Source organism: Triticum urartu, chromosome 2A (assembly GCF_056163025.1).
Source record: "Triticum urartu cultivar PI428250 chromosome 2A, HENAU_Tu73, whole genome shotgun sequence".
Classification (NCBI taxonomy): domain Eukaryota; kingdom Viridiplantae; phylum Streptophyta; class Magnoliopsida; order Poales; family Poaceae; genus Triticum; species Triticum urartu.
The window spans coordinates 752,555,295-752,573,882 of NC_141874.1; the positions used below are offsets into that span (position 1 = coordinate 752,555,295).

At 50.5% G+C, this 18,588-nt stretch overlaps 1 protein-coding gene and 1 pseudogene across 1 annotated transcript; one reads left to right on the forward strand and one right to left on the reverse strand.

Annotated features, from left to right (window-relative positions):
- Positions 1 to 489: 489 nt before the first annotated feature.
- On the forward strand, positions 490 to 1,584 carry LOC125531770 (BTB/POZ and MATH domain-containing protein 1-like; annotated as a pseudogene).
- Positions 1,585 to 16,148: 14,564 nt separating this feature from the next.
- On the reverse strand, positions 16,149 to 17,204 carry LOC147987787 (uncharacterized). The gene has a single exon (XM_087542504.1). It carries the CDS (start codon positions 17,202 to 17,204, stop codon positions 16,149 to 16,151), a length of 1,056 nt encoding a protein of 351 aa, XP_087398630.1.
- Positions 17,205 to 18,588: the final 1,384 nt, after the last annotated feature.

Genomic DNA, 18,588 nt, shown 5'->3' on the forward strand with positions numbered 1-18,588 from the left:
GTGACCACCTAATCTAGCAGTCCTATTTTGATGCAAGTATTTTTTTTCTTTTGTGGGGATACTGAAGCAAGTTTGAGATGCACACGCATGGGATGTTACCTTAGAGAAAAGCGTACGTGGGCTACTGGTTGTTGCTCTCCGAAGCCCACGCAGGCCCGACAACAACTCTCTTTCACGCCCTTGAGCTACCAAAAAAAGGAAAAACCTCACGCACGCCTCGACTTCCGCCGCCGCATATTCCCCACCTCCGTCTGCTACTGCTCCGCCGACCTACGACCACGCCAGCAGACGACAGTGAGCGGAGGCAGCGGTGCACCTCTCCGACCCACCGTGGCATCCGAAATCACTTCACGTCTCAGTCGTCAGTCGACCCGCTTCGCTCCGGAGACTCATCCCCGGCCCTCGATCTGGGTCCAGGGTTTTTTTGACGGGAGATCGACCCACAATCCCGAGTCCCGACTCGTATCATCCACCTAGCCGGCCTCCAGGATGGCAGATCAGTGCAAGCTTTGAGCTGCTGCTGTAGCTGAATATGAAGGGAGGTCCTACGTGTTGAAGCTATATGGATACTCAAGTGCAAAGAGGCTACTCAAGTGCGGCGATCGAGTGTGTCACTTCTCCACCTTTCAGTGCCGGAGGGCATAACTGGGTTGTAAGGTTTTACCCAAACGGTGACTTGGCAGAAGATGGTGATTACTACATGGTTGTTCACCTGGTTCTTGATTCAGATAGTATGAGTGTGAAGGTGAAAATCCGATCGTTTATAGTTGTAAACGATTTGCAGCTATTCAATCTTGACATATATGATCACATCTTCCCACTCAAAGGTTCCTCCATTCGCGGCCTCTTTGAGCGCGCTGCATGCTGTTGAGATGTATGTAATAGGTGACTGTTTCAACGTGGTGTTTGATATAACTGTCATCAAGAATACTCTTGTTGAAAAACAATGGGTCATCAATTTGTTGTGGTTCCGTCAAGCAACTTGCACCGGCATTTCGGCGACCTCTAGAGAGCATGGATGGAGCCGACGTGACCTTTCATGTCGGTGGTCAGAAGTTCATGGCTCATAGTCCTGTGCTCGCTGCTAGGTCATCCGTGTTCAAGGCGGAGCTCCTCGGCGCCATGAAGGAGAAACTCGGCAGTCCGATTGAAATCCATGAGATGGAAGCTGTTGTGTTCAAGTCCTTGCTCTATTTCATATACACCGACTCGCTGCCTCCTCTTGAGATCGCTAGCAACCCAAGTAAAGCACGTTTAGATGTGACAACGGCTAGCCATCTCCTCGTGGCAGCGGATAGGTACAACGTCGAGAGGCTAAAACTGATATGTGAGCACAAGTTATGCAACCACATTGATAGGAACATGGTGGCAACCAGTTTGGCATTAGCTGAGCAGCATAGTTGTACTGGACTCAAGGAAGCTTGTCTACAGTTCCTCGCTTCTCCCACCAATTTGGAGGCGATGATTGCAAGTGATGGCTACGAGCATCTGAAAACCAGTTGTCCATCTGTCCTCAAAGAGCTGGTTGCTAGGCTACTGCCGGATATAATGAAAGCGGCCAAGGATATTATCATGACCATTTAGTAGTTTGGTTCACGATCATCGCACATAAGTTAGTTTAGTATATAAGCATGCTTCAACTTAGTTCTCTTTGTATGGTTGCACGTGTGCCTTGGCCAAAAAATGGCATCTATCTATGACTATAATGCAAGTAGAATGGGATTGATTCGGCATGGATCGCCTATGTTTTCTATTTTCCAATATTATTTAGTACTTAGTAGTTAGTAGTAAGGACTTCAACTGTTCAATCTATTGTGAAGCTCTGCTGATGTTCTTGTTGTCTTGTTTGCTGCTTGCAACTCTCTAGTTCTTTTTGCCCAGTTAAAAGCTAAGCTTTAATGCTGAATCATCCATTGTTTTTTCTGTTGCTTTTGGATCACATGAGTTTGGGCGAGTTCCTCATTGCACAAGAGAACTTGTTTATTCTGACCGACTTTGGAAGTGAAGATATCACTTCTTTTCCGTCCTTTTTCTTCATTGTAACATAGCAAAGGTTTGGGTGGGCTGAGATAGTCTCTTGCTATGAATTTCGAATTATGTTATCCTCATATTTCGAACTGAATCTGCTAGTATGAGCACGATTTTTCTGTTGGAACTTGGAAACCGTCGCGGGTGCACCTAATCTGCGATCTCGTATAAATGCTATTCTTCTACATAGGTTGTGTTAAATTCACACGGTCGGTCAGAATTCTGAGTTTTGTCCTGTGAAACTAGTACACGAGTGTATGTACATCCCATGTATGTATCTCTGACGGTGGTCGGTGACCTTTGCACTGAAACCTTTGATCCTGGTGCTCGATCGACGCCTTGCTGTTTACTGACACAGCGAGCGGGCTACTAACTCCAGCGGTTCATATTGCAGCATATGACGATCTATGCAGTTTCTGGCCTGCTATCTTGTTATCTTTCTTTTTCGAAAAAGGTCGTTCTTTATTAATTCATAATGAAGCATCAAGGGTATACAAAACACCATAAGCATACACTCGGCCTCTGCATAGTTACTAGTTAGGATGCACATAGCCAACACCAATAACACACACACACACATATAAAATCACACCAGCAGATAGCAAAACCGTATAAGACCAATGGTATGCCTACACGGGTGGACCGGTTCCTTACTTCCTTTGATTTGACTGCTTGTGGATTTCTCAACGCGAATGATCAGGTTCGCTAGTAACTGCATATGCATAGATCGAAGTTTTGATCTATGCAATTACCTGCGAACATTGCTGGACACGAAGAACCTTGGGCATAGTTTCTCCGTCATTGCTGGACAACAGCGAACATGTCCAAGACACGACGTTGCTTGGACAGTATTGTTTCGTCGTCGCTATCGTAGGCGTTGCTGCTCCATGACGTAGACGCGCGCGCCTTACACGGGCGGTGAGCTGAAAGGTCGTTGCTCACTGGCTATCTTGATGCTACTGTTAGAGCGATCGCAAGTTTGGAGTGTCTGGAAGGGCTCTGGATTCAGGCCACCACCACCGCGCAACACGGACACAGTGGCGTCCATCGATTGCTGCATCCAGCTGCTGCACTGCATCTGCGCGCACATAGAAACGAGCTGATGATTTTTGTTATGTAGTACGTGTTTTGGCGTCTCGCCATTCAGTGCAGATCGATATCTATCTTGTGTGTACCTACCTGACAACAAGCTAGTCCAGTGATCATGGACCTGCTGCGTGCTGAAAATCAAATGTCCCACTGAATTTCGCTGATAGATGCCTCTCGATTGAATGCGGCTTCTCTGATCACCAGACAACAAACTGCATGCAGTCATGCACGTACGCGTGGCTAATGCCTCTGGGCTATCATCAATAGACATCGATGTGCACTGAATGGAATTGTGGCACTTAAGAAAGCTCACTGACGATCAATCCATCGATTTCGTTCCATGTTGGCCAACAGCAGCCTCAATCTGTCAGCATAGAGGCAATGACTCCGCTTACTTGGTCAGGCCAATAGGCCATGTATAATACTAGTACTAGTAGCGGTATTATACATGCTTTTCAGCTGGTATACGTACGTACGTCTACAGAAGAATGGGCAACTGTTCGTCAAGTGAAGATACAAATCTTGACTACTAGATTCAGTAATCAGTAGCTGAGCTATCAGGACGTGAGTACGCCCTCCAAATATCACCTCTGCGGCACCAACACTACTGCGACCAGCGGTGAGGTGAAAGGTCGTCGTTGCTGGATCACTCGATCGGCTTGAGATCTGCATGCATGAATGCATGCCACTGTTAGAGATGGATCACTGTTGGCCGCCACCAACACACCATGCAAACAGTGGCGTCGATCACCACTCCACACATGCTTGCAGACAAACAGAGCCCGATCTGATCGGATCGCCGCCTAATTTCGCCGTACGAGTACTGGAATTGTGTCGACATGTGTTGGCGTCCCGCCATCCACATGAACTGCAGTGCAGTGCATTCCACAAGGAAAGGGGCATCTTTCGCGCATGCATGCACTCGATCGACAAGCCAAGCCATGGGAGAAAATGTAGCTGAAATCCAAATGTGCCGCTGCTGATTTTGGTCTGGCCACCCGATGGCGATGGGATGGGGCAAATCGACCAAGTCATTCGTGTAGAAACGTGCAATGCTGTTGTTTTTCGTGGCAGTGAAGAGGTGGGGAATCAATGTAGCTGCAGTAGGTTTTTGAAGACCAAATTTGATGTAACGACGACGACTACTTGTTCAGTGTTTCAGGCCTCCTTTGGTTTGAAGGAATTTTATAGGATTTTCATAGGATAGAATTTTTATAGGAAAAATTCCTTTAGAGCTTTTTGGTTTGTAGGAATGAAATCCTATTTCTATGGAGGAATTCTTCCTATCCTCCACATTTTATAGGAAAATAAACATTAGCCTAGACTCAATGGAAAAAATCCTATGGTGTGAATCAAAGGGCATCTCATTTTCTATTTCTATGCATAGGATTTGAGATGCATATCATCTTATTTCCCATGACTTTCCTATTCCTATAATTTTTTCAATCCTATGAACCAAAGGAGGCCTCACTTTTTTTCCAGGTAGGCCTGACATTGGCATGGCAGGGATGGAACGATTGGACGTTTTGGCCTGGCCCCCCATGCAAAGCTCAAAGGACTCCAGATCTACACGTTCAGGTTTGTCTCAAAAAAAAAAAAACTGCACGTCCAGGCGATGTCCATGTTCAACGACAGTAGCTTCACGCTCCCAGCCCTAATTATAGTAGAGCAATTTTGTGCAATTAACTCTCTCTCTCTCTCTCTCTCGTCGTGTCAAAAAAAACTCTGCCTCTCTCTCGTGGTCATACAGATTGGTATTCTGAATTTAGAGAGGTGCACGTACGGACGAGGTGAAAGCAGCCTGTGTACCTATAGGAAATTGTTAAGAATTGGCCCGCCGGCTTGATTGTCCCGCAATAAAAAAGGGAATGAGAGTCAAGACGTGGATTTAAAAAAAATGTTGTCTTTTCCACCACATGAACGTGTGTATGCCGTATGCCTGCGTGTCTGTCGTCAAAATATAGTACCTAGGGGTGCGCGTAGACAGAGGGAGAGACGCGACCAAATCGATCGTAGAGAACGTCTTGCTGTCGTAGTGTGATCTGCTCATCACCAATGAGCAGGATGTTGTAGAGTAGTACTACGTCTACGTAACCGCCAGCGTTTGAGCTTCAGTTTCAGTGCATGCTTTGTGCGTGCGTAACTGTTACAGGGTGACAATAACACCATTTTTATTTTCGAGTTGGACAATGACACTTCCTTGATCGAGTTTATTCTTGGAAGCTTCTTCTTCTTTCTTCTGTTGTGAGGCCGCCGGCCGGCACTTTGGCAGCAAGCAGAGCCTATCCAATTTGCACGGGACGAAGCAGAGCCGTCAAGATTCGGATCAACACTAGGGCGATTATTATCTTGTAATAATATCTACTCGACTCGTAGTGGCCTAGTGGTTAGATAGACACGAATAACGAACTGACTGAATAATTATAGACTAGTCCGTCGCAGTCTGACGGGCCGGCCACCAACCGTGCCGGTGCAGGAGCGCCCGAGGAGAGGAGAGAAGAGCAGACCGGCGACTCGCGGAAGGAACTACCGGCGTGGATTAATCAATCAGTTATTTCAGCGGTCGGGTCAACCACGGAGGCCCGGCCCGGCCCAGCCGCTCGCCAAGGAATAGTTGAGCGCACTCACGGGAGGAGCGAGTGACGCCGACGCGTGAGTTCGATCCGTCGTCTCTTCACCGCGGCCACCTCGTGTGACTTGAGGACGGAGGCGACGCGTGCAGACTCTCCAGGCGGCACCGTGGCACGCACGGGCTGGTGTGGTGACCGCGTCTGCTTGGCTGACGACTCGTCCGATCGGTCTCCACCCTCCGGCCAGCACATCGAGGTTTGGCGCGTGGCACGTACGTACGCCAGTGGCTCCACCCGGCCAAGTTCACCGGAGACGATGGAGTCGTGCAGCTCTCTCGACCACCCATCTTCTCGGCTGTCGGCACGTTACGTAGCCGTATGATTCCTGCATCCTGCCGACGGACAATTGCCCGGCCGGAAAAACAACGGCGCTGGCTCGGCTTGGGACTACGACTACGAGGAACGTCCGTTGGTTCGCAACTGGACTGGGTCTGAATGAACCTCACGGGTGGGTCCTTCCTGTCCACATCCGGCGCGCCCATGAGTACGCTAGTGACGACGTGGACATTGTTCACTGGAATTGCTGCCGATAAGTAACTGTACAAGTAGCCCTGTATGTTGATGTCGTGGTAGCAGATCATGGTGATGTAGCCGTAATCAAGGTAGTTGTGGTCGGTAGTGTAAGTCGTCTGTTTGACACGAGAAAAATATCTAAGGACTCCGCGAGAAGGGAAGGGGAGCATATTTCTCTCTTGCGCCAGGGAAAGAAGAAAAGAAAATTTGCGGACGTGCCAGTGTACCATAGTACACAAAGAAAAAGGTACGGGAAACGAGTATTTCATTAATCTCTTTGGAGAAACAAAATTACAAGATCCCATAAACAAAAAGTGCGCGCGGTCGGCCTGACTGTGGCGATTGCGGTCTCCTGGTTCCCGGAGCCTCGGAAGGCTCCCGGTTAATTACTCCCGCGGGTTGCTCCACGGGATACCTTCGATTAAGCCGTGTGGTCGTCTTCATCGTCTTCGCTTCGCGTTCTTCATGCATGATGATGGTGGTGTGTATGGGCGACGGCAGAGCCCGTGTCCTCGTCGGTACACGCGCCGTATGTAGCGTGGCCTTAGCGGTGGCCGCGCCCGCCCTCGCCGTCGTGCCTCGTCGGTCTTGGCGGCGTTAGAGTAGTTGGTGTTGGGGTAGCATGGCTCATGCTCAGCTTAGACTTCTCGACGACCGGTTACTTCATCAGGGTGTGCGAGGGGCTACACCTTGCGGGAGTACTGGTTTGGGGAGACCGGCGTCAGTGTAAACACTAACACACGCTCACATGGGCGTGGCCGGGGTGGTTGGCACCTTGTCTCGGCTAGACGCCGAGTATTCGGCAGTCCGCCAAGACAAAGGGGGCCGCCTCACGATGCCGTGGAAAGGTAGCGTTGTAGAGGCCGCGTCGCCTTGGGCTGGTGCTACGCCAAAGGGTGACCTGTACGCCGTCGATGCCGTGGACATGTACATCAAGGACCTGTTCGCCACGGTAGGTGCGCCTCTCGAAGGAGGGACCAGTCTTGTACTGTGTCGCTGCAAACTTTGGTTTGACCAGAGATCTGTACGCCATGAAGGGGGAAGCAAGTCCCGGGCCGCGTCATCACCGAGCTCCGGCTCCGCCCCACCGTTTCATTCGGGAAGCAAGACACCAAACCTGTGCACCGCGATAGAAACGCCATGGACCTGTTCGCCACGGTAGGTGCACCTCTCGAAGGAGGGACCGGTCTTGTACTATGTCGCTGCAAACTTTGGTTCGACCAAAGATCTGTACGCCATGAAGGGGGAAGCGAGTCTTGGGCCACGTCATGACCAAGCTCCAGCTCCGCCCCGCCGTCTCATCCGGTAAGCAAGACACCAAACCTGTGCACCGCGATTGGAACACCATGGACCTGTGCACCGGTGTCCTGTTCGTTGTAACTTGTGCATCGTGATCCTCTGAAAACATCAGCTTCATCTCCATGTAGTCGTTGTGGACGGTCCGTGCGTCGCCACCGGCCTTGTGTGCTTGCATGAACCGTGGTTTCCCTGATGCGATCTGCGTGCGTGCGTCGTCTCACGGCTGCCTGCACTGTACCTGAATGTGCGTGGATAGATGATGGATGAGATGCGATTTCTGGATACAGGAGGTGTGCGGGCGTGAGTACTGGGCGCGTAGATGGATGATGGATGGATGTGTGCTACGTGATGGATGGATGTGTGCGTTGGTGAATATGGATGGATCTCCTGATGGATGAATGTGTGCGTTGGTGAATGGATGGATCTCCTGATGGATGGATCTGTGTGTTGGTGAATGGCGGCGGCCTTGCGGTGTCTCCCTCCCCGGTTCCTTTGTTACCTGGATTTCTGCAAAATAGCTGACAACGCATAGAAAAAAAAAGATTATTGTGACGTCCTTGCCGTAGTCGTCGCTGCGTCCCTCTTGACGCACGCGCTGCTGCCATGGGCGCGTCCTCCGATCTACGAGACGCTGCCATCAGGACACATCCCCGCTTCGTCGGCTTCTCTTATATGTGTTGTGTGTTTGCGCCTCTCTCTCCTGCGAGGGTTCGCTTCTCCTGCCTACGAGAGCTACGAGTATTGCCCCCCGCGTGATCTCTTTCCTTCCTTCTCCGTCACGGTCGGCGACGCCTCCGGTATGGCGCTACCACGAGCGTCTCACACCGACCTTCGCGTCCTTCGATCAGGCCACGTGTGAGTTGCCAGTGCCCTCGCGTCTTGCCATCACCGCCGAGCTCTTCAGGTGTTTCTGCATTGCGTGTGTGAGGTTCTGGTGTTGGCTTCTCCCTCCCCTAGCGTCCTTAGCCATCCTGCAAAATAGATGATAACATAAAGGTCATTGCTTGATGGGCGCGTCTCGTCGTTGACGCCGCCGCCACGGGGGCGTCTTCTTCCACGTGGTTTCGCCGGCTGCCTCTTGCTTTGCTTTGGTGCGTGAGATGTGTTCGTGGGCTGGATCTCCCCCCTCTGGCCGTGCCGTGAGCCCTGGTAAAACAACGACAAAGAAAAGAAAGAGGGTGATGAGGGTGTCGTTGCCACTGCCGATGTGCCGGCCAAGATCGGGCAGCTTCTGAGTCGTCCTCCTGCCGGGCGTTGCCGCTTCTCGTCGTCTGATCGGCCCCGGCGCAGCCGCAGCAGCATCTTTTATGTACGTCTCCTCCGGCAAGATGCCAACTCCATCGACGCTGCCGCACGGGCGCGTCTCCTCCTGCGTGTCTCTCGATGCCTTCCTCTCTGTATATATAGGAAGCAGGATGGCTGGATGGATGGCGACGCGCAGCAAGGCCACGGCCGTTCGGCTGTTGCCGATATTCTTGGACGGGATATGGACTGCAACTAATCCATCTACCTTCGCTGCTTATCCCTTCATTATTTTTCTTGGCGCATACTTCTGCAAAAACAAAACCCCACATACATACCAAATATCTTCTCCCGTGTATTGCTTACCCTTCTCCTTTTTTGGTTGCGTAAATATGCGGGTATTCGGAGATGTATAAATACACGTATACGGATACTCAAAGAGAGTTACGTATATATCTACAAGTTATCTCACGCGTGCATGGTATAGACGTGGATTTGGCCTTCCAAAGTGTAAGCCTGCATGTATGTAAGACTATACCACCGAGTATCTAGTGCAAGTATACATTAGTTAGTAACGTGAGCAAAACTCAAAGTGCATGCATGCACGTACAGCCGAATCGAGGATTGCCTATTGCGTATATGTATGTGCATGTACACCCGATCATAGATGTGTATAACTTGCACTGAAAAAGAAACTAAAATTGAACTTAGATTTTCTAAAAGCAGGAAGTGCAAAAACACGTCAAACATCGTCATGGATGATTAAGCCGCACAAAGCCTGAGGCGCAAAAAAAATACGCATTGACGTCAGACGGTGTTGTCGATGATGAAAACGCAGGTTTTGCCAGGATATGAGAAAACCCATCGAGCACATATCGATTTTGCTAGGACGGTGTGGTCGTGAAAGTGTTGACACTGTAGTGGCGCTGTGTCAATACAGTCGTGCTGTCATGAATGACGTCGTCGTAACGCGGTCATTGCCATCGACGAAGTCGCGTCTTACGAAAATGACTATCAGAGGACGCTATGTGTCTAACTTGTGGACGAGGTGGCAGTGGTGTGTTGACAAAGATGTTGGTAAACACCACATTGATGAAGATCTTGGCGATAAAGTATCGACGATGGTGTTGCAGCGGCATGTCGATGATAATGCATCGCTTGAAGGCGTCCCTTATGGCGACAAAGCATCAACGCCGTGTCGTACATGAGAAGTCAATGAAAAATTGCACATCCTTCCACACCGGCCTGGCGTGTGGTTGGTGCATGTTGTTGTCATTTCTCGTAGATGTCCTCGATGAAGATGTTTCTTTTTCTTTCTCTAGACCTGATGTACATCTTGATGTCCATACGAAAAGGGTCGGCTCGATGTAGAGGTGTCGCTGCAGATCGCTCGGTGTTGGTGTGGTCGTTTGGTCGTGTGGAGAAGCATAGGCGGCCTCCGTATCCAATGCATCCGTCTAGTGCGGTCGTTTGGTTGCGTCGTAGATGTCCGGACGTAGTTTGTCATTCAATACAGTTTTGAATGGACCCGCCAACGTGTCTGAACGTCAGTTTTCCTGCAAACTAAAGACAAACAAATGGAACTTTGCGGCCGTCCGGAGATCCATCTAGCCTATGAAAAGGCACCACGTATCATTTGTACTCTGCATACGAAGGTACTCATAAGGATAAAAATAAAGATCCATAGGCATTAAGGGTGCACCACTGTGCCCTTTGCCACTAGGCTACGACCTAGTTCTCACACATAAGGATAAAATGTGTGTGCATGCGTTTGTATATATAATTGTATGTGTAAGTGTATGTGAGGACCTGTGTTTTTTTGGGAAGATCACAACTCAAGAGGGAACACAACTGTTTGGTTGGTTCACAACTTTTGTCTCTGGTTGACTTGACCGACTTGAAAACTGAAATAATGTGTCGACAAAAGAAAAAGGAGCTAGAACGGGCTCGCCTAGCTACCGAATCTTTTTCATTGGTAATGCTAATGCGACAGGACAAACTTGTTTTTGGGGTTTGAGTTTCCAAGGACGAGAAGGAGACAGTTGATAATTTTCTTTCAGATTCGCTGGAATTCGGTGACGTGCACACTAGTGGTCCGCAACGATACTTGTGCTAAATTGTATACTCGGTTTAATCATTCGATCAAATCAGAGTGTGTTTCTTCTGGTTTTGTTTAATAATAACTCGTCCTTCATTATGGGTCGTGTTCCAGAAGCCTGAAAAAAAAAATACAAACATCCTGTCGAGAAGAGTACACGCACGAACCCCTGAATCTGAATGAAAGAAAAAGCCTGCGAAACCCTTTGATTCGGCAAGCTGCCTCTCCTTTTATCGATCAAACAGACGCTGGTCGACGGAACAATAATACTGCTGTACTGAAATTCTCTAATTGTGCGCAAGTACTAAATCAGTAGTTAATACTTATATTGAAAAACTTGCTGAATTCCTTCCGTCCCAATTTCATGCGAACATTTGTTGATTCTGGTTGGACTCCTCCACCCGGCCGACTGTCTGTCCAGACGAACAATGTTGGTGGACATTTGTAGACGGAAATTCGGCGATCCGTTTTCAGACATGCCCTAATCAATCTGAAGCCTACTAGTGCTGATCTCGTCTGGCTCCCAGCTGAGCTGGAAACATAGTGTGTTGACCAAGACTTACTACATTGCGGACTCCAGTTCACACGCGCTCTGCCTGCCTGCTGCGGTTCTTCTTGGTCTTTTCTTTCCCCTTTCCCCCACGCCATCCTTCAAACCTCCCTCCCTACTCTACTCTCTAGCGTGACTTGTTCTGGCACTACTGTAGTTCATAGTGTGCCCTGCCTTGTCCACGCACTCCCCACCTCACCGGAAGCCCAGGCCCAGCTACTGCCGAGTCGACGCCCGTTTCGAATCCAACGGCCATGATGTCTCCCTGCTCTGCTCTCTCTGTTTCCTCCTCTGCAGACTGCAGATTGCAGTTGTATTTTATTTTTATTTATTTTTTGAAAAGGAGGATCACAACGGCCTCTATATCAGACTGATGCATGCAGCCATAGATTGTGGTCGTATGACTGACGTCGACGATGATTCACAGGAGGTGGTGCGGGCGCGGCGAGGAGCGAAAACACCGGCACGGGGCGGCGGCGGCGAACCCTAGGGGAGGAACGACCAAGATGATACCATGTAGACAGGAAAGTTTACAATACAATAGACGTTGTATTGATGGGGTGCTGGTGCACGTATATACTCCGGCGAGGAGTATAATTATAAGCGAAGACCTCAACCATACAAGACTAGGAGATGGGGCACAACTTCAATATACATGCAACACAAAATACAACTCAACAGTCTCTCATTTAATTAGTTAAACGATTGATCGATCTGGAAATTGAAATAATCGTGGTGAGCAAAAAAAAAAGATGAACTAGAGCTAACTACCGAATCTTGTGCATGGGTGGTGCTACCGCGACAGGAGAAACTTGTTTTGGGGATTGAGTTTCCGAGGAGCAGCAAGGAGACATGACAGGCGAGACAACCAGCTGCTCGCAGATTTGATAAGCAGTTTTCTTCCAGATTCCATGGAATCGGGCCGGTGACGTGCACACAAGTACTACTCCAGTCTGCAACGATAGTGGTGTTAAATTGTATACTCGGTTTAATCAACGATCAAATCAGAGTGGCCGTGTTTCTTCTGGTTTTGTTTATTGACTCCTCGTGATCAATCATGCATGCATGCGTCCGTCGTGTTCCAGAATCCTGGACAAACACCAAACATATCCATCCTGGCCTGTGGAGAAGAGAAGAGCACGCACCACCACCCCTGAATTCAGAAAGGCTGATGATGGGTGACTGAAACCCTTTGATTCGGCAAGCTACTTTTTCTCAACCAAACAGACGCTGGCGGCATACGTTGTGGTCGACGGAACAATAAGGCATGTATAATGATGGCATATAGATACATATGTCTCATGACAAAAAGTAATTTGACGCATCTATATTAACTTTTTTCTCCAATGCAAGCTATCATTAGTGGGCCTCATTAAGAAATAGTAAATAAAGACTCTAGTATACATGCATCTCTACTTTTCACTCCAATCTTTTCAGTTTTTGTCACCGGGCTACACTTTTTCTCTTCAAGCACCCGCCTCATGGAGAGGATCTCGCTTCCCTATCCGAACCTATTTTACGTCATATCCGATCCTACATGGCATACGAGGCATCACCTTGAAGCTATGCATTGTACATGCCATAATATGACTACTACTCCAATTCTGCATATAATTGTGCGTAATGCTTGTTATTATACTCTAGTACTAATGAGCACTTTAGGGGGTGCTAAATTACTGACTATTATTAGTCATTGCTAATGATGAGGCGCTTTCTTGCGGTTAGCCCTGAGCCCCTGTGGCCGAGTCAACTCCTATACCAAGTCCTCAAGAGGAAAAACAGCGTCGAGCAAAGACAATAGCATCGTCATCGTCTGATCTAGGAGAGTGAATATAGGGTTTCCCCCGAAGCATGTTGGGTAGGGACGGGGGATTGCAACACCAATGCCTCCAACAAAGACGGTGCCTGTAGGTCCTGCCATCGACGACACCAACCACAACCAGCGTACGACTTTCGCCGACAGCCTCACTCGCCCAACTCTATGACCCGGCCAGCCCATCCGGCCTTACCACCCCGATGACACGCCGGCCACCGTGCACATCTCGCCCTTGCAACACAGCATGCAGCAAGGACCTCCCACCGCAGGCTGTCGAGAACCCAGATTTTTTTTTGAAACGAAGGCAAAAGATTTGCCCCATATATTAAATAAGGAGAAGATAGAGTTGTCACAAGAGCCGAACGCACGACATGACAATTATTCTCGCAATATAATGTCCCCTAGCTTTCTAGCACCCGCAGTGATCCATAGCTTTGCCTCATCGAGGACCATTTGAAGAAGGATGGTCGGTGGAGCACTCTTGTGGCGGAAGACTCTGGCATTCCTCTCGTTCCAAACGGACCAGGAGACGAGCATAGTGAGAGAGGCCATTGCTCGTCTATTGGGATTCTGCAAGTCAGTTCGCTTCTCTCACCATTCCTTCACCGAGCCAGCAAGATGCCAAGTGGTGGTGTCCATGTGCACAAGTCCCAACTTGTCAATGAGCATCCTCCAAAGCCTAAGAGTGTAGCGGCACTTGAAGAAAAGGTGGACGCCAGACTCTTGCTCCCTTTTGCAAAGTTGACAAAGGCCGTAGTTGGGCCAGCTGCGCCTGGCCAACCTGTCTGCAGTCCAAATCCGGTCTTGTAGAGCCAGCCACGAGAAGAATTTAACTTTGGGTGGAGCCCAAGCTTTCCACACCATGAAATCCATAGGGGAGAGAATCAACCCAATGAATTGATCCTTGTAGGCAGAGGATGCCGAGTAAATCCCGACGCTGGAATGCTTCCAGGTGATATCATCCTCGGCATGCTCGTCAAGGTGGACCTCATTCACGAGCATCCAAAGAGAGAAGAACTCGTGAACGATGGCAGCGGTGACGGGCGTGTCAATCTTGACCTTCAGTATCCATGCATTCCCTTTAAGGGCCTCACGCACCTTCCAATCCTTTCTCCTGGAGGCACCCAAGATTAGCGGGGCAATGTCCTTGGGTTTGCGCCCAAGAAGCCAAGGAGAGTCCCAAAAAGGCATTTTGGCACCATTTCCAACAGTAATCGTGGTTGAGGCATAGAAAAAATTCAGGTTCTCCTCTGAGCATGGGTTACCAAGCCCCACCCAAAGCTTGCTGGGCTCCTTCCATTCAAACCATGGCCATCTTAGTCTCAAGGCACGGGCGAACTTGTCAGTGTTTAGTACCCCAAGGCCACCATACTCGCGAGGACGATACACCACCTCCCAGTTGACCTTGCATTTGGCACCCGTCGTCTTATCCGAGCCAGACCACATAAACGCTCGCTCAATCTTGTTGAGGTTTCGTAAAGTGCTCGGCGGCACAACGAGGGGCGTGATGGTGTACACCGCCTGGGAGGAGACAACCGACTTGACCAGAGTCGTACGGCCGATGGTGGTAATATTTTGGCCCTCCCAAGTGACCAACTTTCCAGCCGCTTTGTCTTCAAGATATTGGAAATCCACTTTCCTAAGCTACCAGACCGAGAGTGGGAGTCCCAAATATTTCATAGGCAAAGAAGCTCTTGCAGCCGGCATGCCATGAAGGATATGGTCCAAGTCAAGGTGGTTGCAGCGAATGGGCACAACAGAACTTTTGTGGAAGTTGGTGTGGAGGCCCGTGACCTCGCCAAAACTCCTTAAGATAGCAGAGAAGTTCTCGATGTCCCTCTTGATCGGAGCCAGGAAAACAGCTGCATCATCCGCATACAAAGAAGTTCGCACCATGGCACCACGACCACGAAGCTTGCGGAGAAGGCCTCGGTGTGTTGCAAGATCAAGGATTCGACGAAGCGGGTCAATCGTGAGGACAAATAGGAGCGGCGAGATTGGGTCCCCTTGCTGAAGCCCTTGGCCATGCCTGATGGGAGGGCCTGGAATCCCGTTGAGAAGGATGCGCGAGGAAGCCGAGGAGAGCAACGCAGCAATCCAGGCCCTGAAGTTGCTTGGGAAGCCCAAGCGCTGCAAGAGGTCCATAATGTATTCCCATTTGACGGAATCAAAAGCCTTTCTAATGTCAAGCTTGAAGAGGAGGGCAGGGGTCTTGCACTTGTGGAGCCGACGAGCCATGTTCCGCACGTACATAAAGTTGTCGTGGATACTCCTCTTTTTTATGAAGGCACTCTGAGCATTGGAGACGAGGCCATCCATGCGAGGAGCAAGCCGCAAGGAGAGGACCTTGGCGATGATTTTGGCGATAGCATGGATGAGACTAATAGGCCTGTAGTCAGCTATCTCCTCTGCACCATCCTTCTTTAGCAAAAGCACAACATTGGCAGAGTTCACCCACTGTAGGTTGGCAGTGTGAAGAGAGTCGAAGTTTTGGATGACCCTCATGATGTCAGGTTTAATGAACCCCCAACATTTCTTGAAGAATAATCCGGTGAAGCCGTTTGGCCCAGGAGATTTATCAGCCGGCATCTCCTTGATGGCCGCCCACACCTCCTCCTCGGTGATGGGAGCATCAAGGTCCTGCAAGTCATGCTGCTCGAGGTGAAGGTCATCCCAGCAAAAATCCTTGCTGCTCAAACCCCCCCTTCTCATGACAGCGGAGAAGTTGTCATGGACGATTTTCTCCTTTGCCACATGCTCAGTTACCCATCCGAGGTCATGCTTGATCCTGCAGATATGGTTCTTTCTTCTTCTAGCATTGATGCGGCGGTGGAAGAATTTTGTGTTAGCGTCACCATCCTTGAGGTTTGCAATCCTAGCGCATTAGCTCTTTCGAGCCCTCTCGAGGACCGCCAAGGAGATTACCCTCCTCTTCAGCCGTGAACGCAAATCAAGCTCCTCATTAGACAGGGGCCTCTCCTCCTGGGCAATGTCAAGACGAAGGATGATGAGCACGGCCGCATGAAGCTGGATTTTGGCCTTGGAGAACAGCTTGCTCCATTCGATGAAACGAAACGCGGTTTTCTTGAGCTTGTGATGCAGGACCAGAAAAGGCTCAGAGTGGGCCACATGCTCATCCCACGCCTTGCGCGCGATCTCAGCAAAAACCGGCAGGGAAGCCCAGAAGTTCTCAAATCTGAAAGTCTGCGGTCTCTTGGGACCCTTGTCATCGGCGAGAAGGAGAGGACAGTGGTCCGAAAGGGACGAACACAAGGCATGAAGCACGTGGGAATTAAAGGTTGTAACCCAATCAGCATTGCAGAAAAAGGAATCAAGCTTGCACAAAGTTGGGTTGGCCCTCTCGTTGCTCCAAGTGAAACGACGGTTTTGAAGGTGGATCTTCTTAAGCTCGCAGGATTGCAGAGCGGCACGGAAGCGGGTAATTCTACTTCGGTTGATGTTTCTTTTGTTTTTATCCCTGGCTCGGTAGATTTGGTTGAAATCACCCAAAGCAAGCCAGGCCATTCCTGACAAAGGCTTGTGACTGATCAACTCGGCGAAGAATGCCTCTTTGCAAGATGAGTCGGTAGGTCCATAGACCGAACTCGCCTTGAAGCACACGTCAGACGCACGGATACGCACCATCGCCGAAAGGCCGTAGGTTGAAGCAACTACGTTGGTCAAGTCAAGGAGGTTTTCATCCCACAGCATGAGGATGCCTCCTCTGGTGCCGATAGCCGACCGCTGTGCGAAGCCAGAGAGGCGGGTACCACCGAGGGAGGCAGCAATGAACTGATCAACCGAAGCAAGCTTTGTCTCCTGGAGGCAAACTAGGTGGCAAGAGGTGTTGTCAAGAGATGCCTTGACCGTGGCCCGCCGGTCCGGACAATTTAATCCGCGGACGTTCCAGCTCAAAGTGTTGATGGGTTGCATTATCATGGGAACACAAAGTCGACCCTCGCATTTGACCAAAGGCCATCCACGGCACAAACATAATTTTTCCAGACCTGAAGTCTGATGCTTTTACCCCTGATACAAGGCCCATGCCCAACATTAGTACCAGCACACACCCGGATACAAGCTGGGGCATACCCCAGGTCAACAGCTGCAAATAGCACTAACATGGAACTAACTAGCCCTACAGCAACACACACAGGAACAACTCAAACGATGGCCAGCTACGACCCCGCTTCATCCTGGTCCACTCCCAGGTCCATAGCGCCAACACCCCCATGGGCAAGCAGGGCATCTTCCGCCTCCTTAGTAGCACTGTCATCAAGCTTGAAGAAATCTCTCATTGCTGTTATAATTTCTGAGGGCAGTTGCTCCTTGAACTTCTCCATGAATTGAGCCAGAGTGGCCTCAGTAACATCAGCTCCATCCTTGGTGATGCCAAAGTTGCGACAAACTAGGCGCTCAGCCACCTTAGCCGTAGGAGCAGCCAAAACAGCTCCAGAAGAAGGCCTAGTCCTTTGGAGCGACAGACTACCCTTAGTGGAGATTCTGACCCCTGCCAGCGTCTTTCGTCTGGCCGCAGGCGGCCTGGGTGGGGGGGAGGCCGGCTGCCTGGGTGAGGCAGACAGCGGCGAGGGCAACAGAGCAGGCTGACGCGCAGGAAAGAGCAGCTCCAGAGGCTCGACAACATCGCCAGGCACCACCAGTCCCTCCAAACAGGCCGGCAGTCCATCATCTAGCAGCCGGGCAGGAGAGGGCGTGCGCTGCAGCTCACCAGCACAAACCAAGGGTGGCGTGGGGGAGGCATCAAACCCAGGCGGACGTCGTGGTGAGGCCGACAACAAAGGGTGCTACAGGATCGTCGGTGAGCAGAAGTCGATGAGCGCCGGGCTTAACTCATGGAAGCTCTGCAGCACAGCCCGGGACTCATCACGCTTGGAGGGTGGGGGCGTCCGCAAAACCGATGTAGGCGACAAGGGGGGCGAAGACGGCGGCATGAGAGCATCCCTGGACCGCAACCTGGCAGTAGCGGGGGAGGGCAGCCTTGCCAGGCTTCGCCCACGCACAGCAGCATCCACCAGAGGTACCATAGGCACATGCTCGACGGCCAGAGCAGCAGCATCACATGAGGAGCCAGAGCCCACTAGAGGGATGGCAGCAGGGTCACCCGTGGTGTGGCGACGCCCATCACGGCCTCCCTGCCGCCCGTCGCGGTCGCCGTCGCAGCCACCCCGGGTACTCTCGCGGTGGTCGTCACGTGGGGCGCGGGAGAGGCTCCTGCGAATACGGTCGCCCCACCCATGACGGCTCCTGGACTGGTTCCGCCCAGATTGGGTTCTGCTACCTATGGATCTTCGTCTGATCGCGC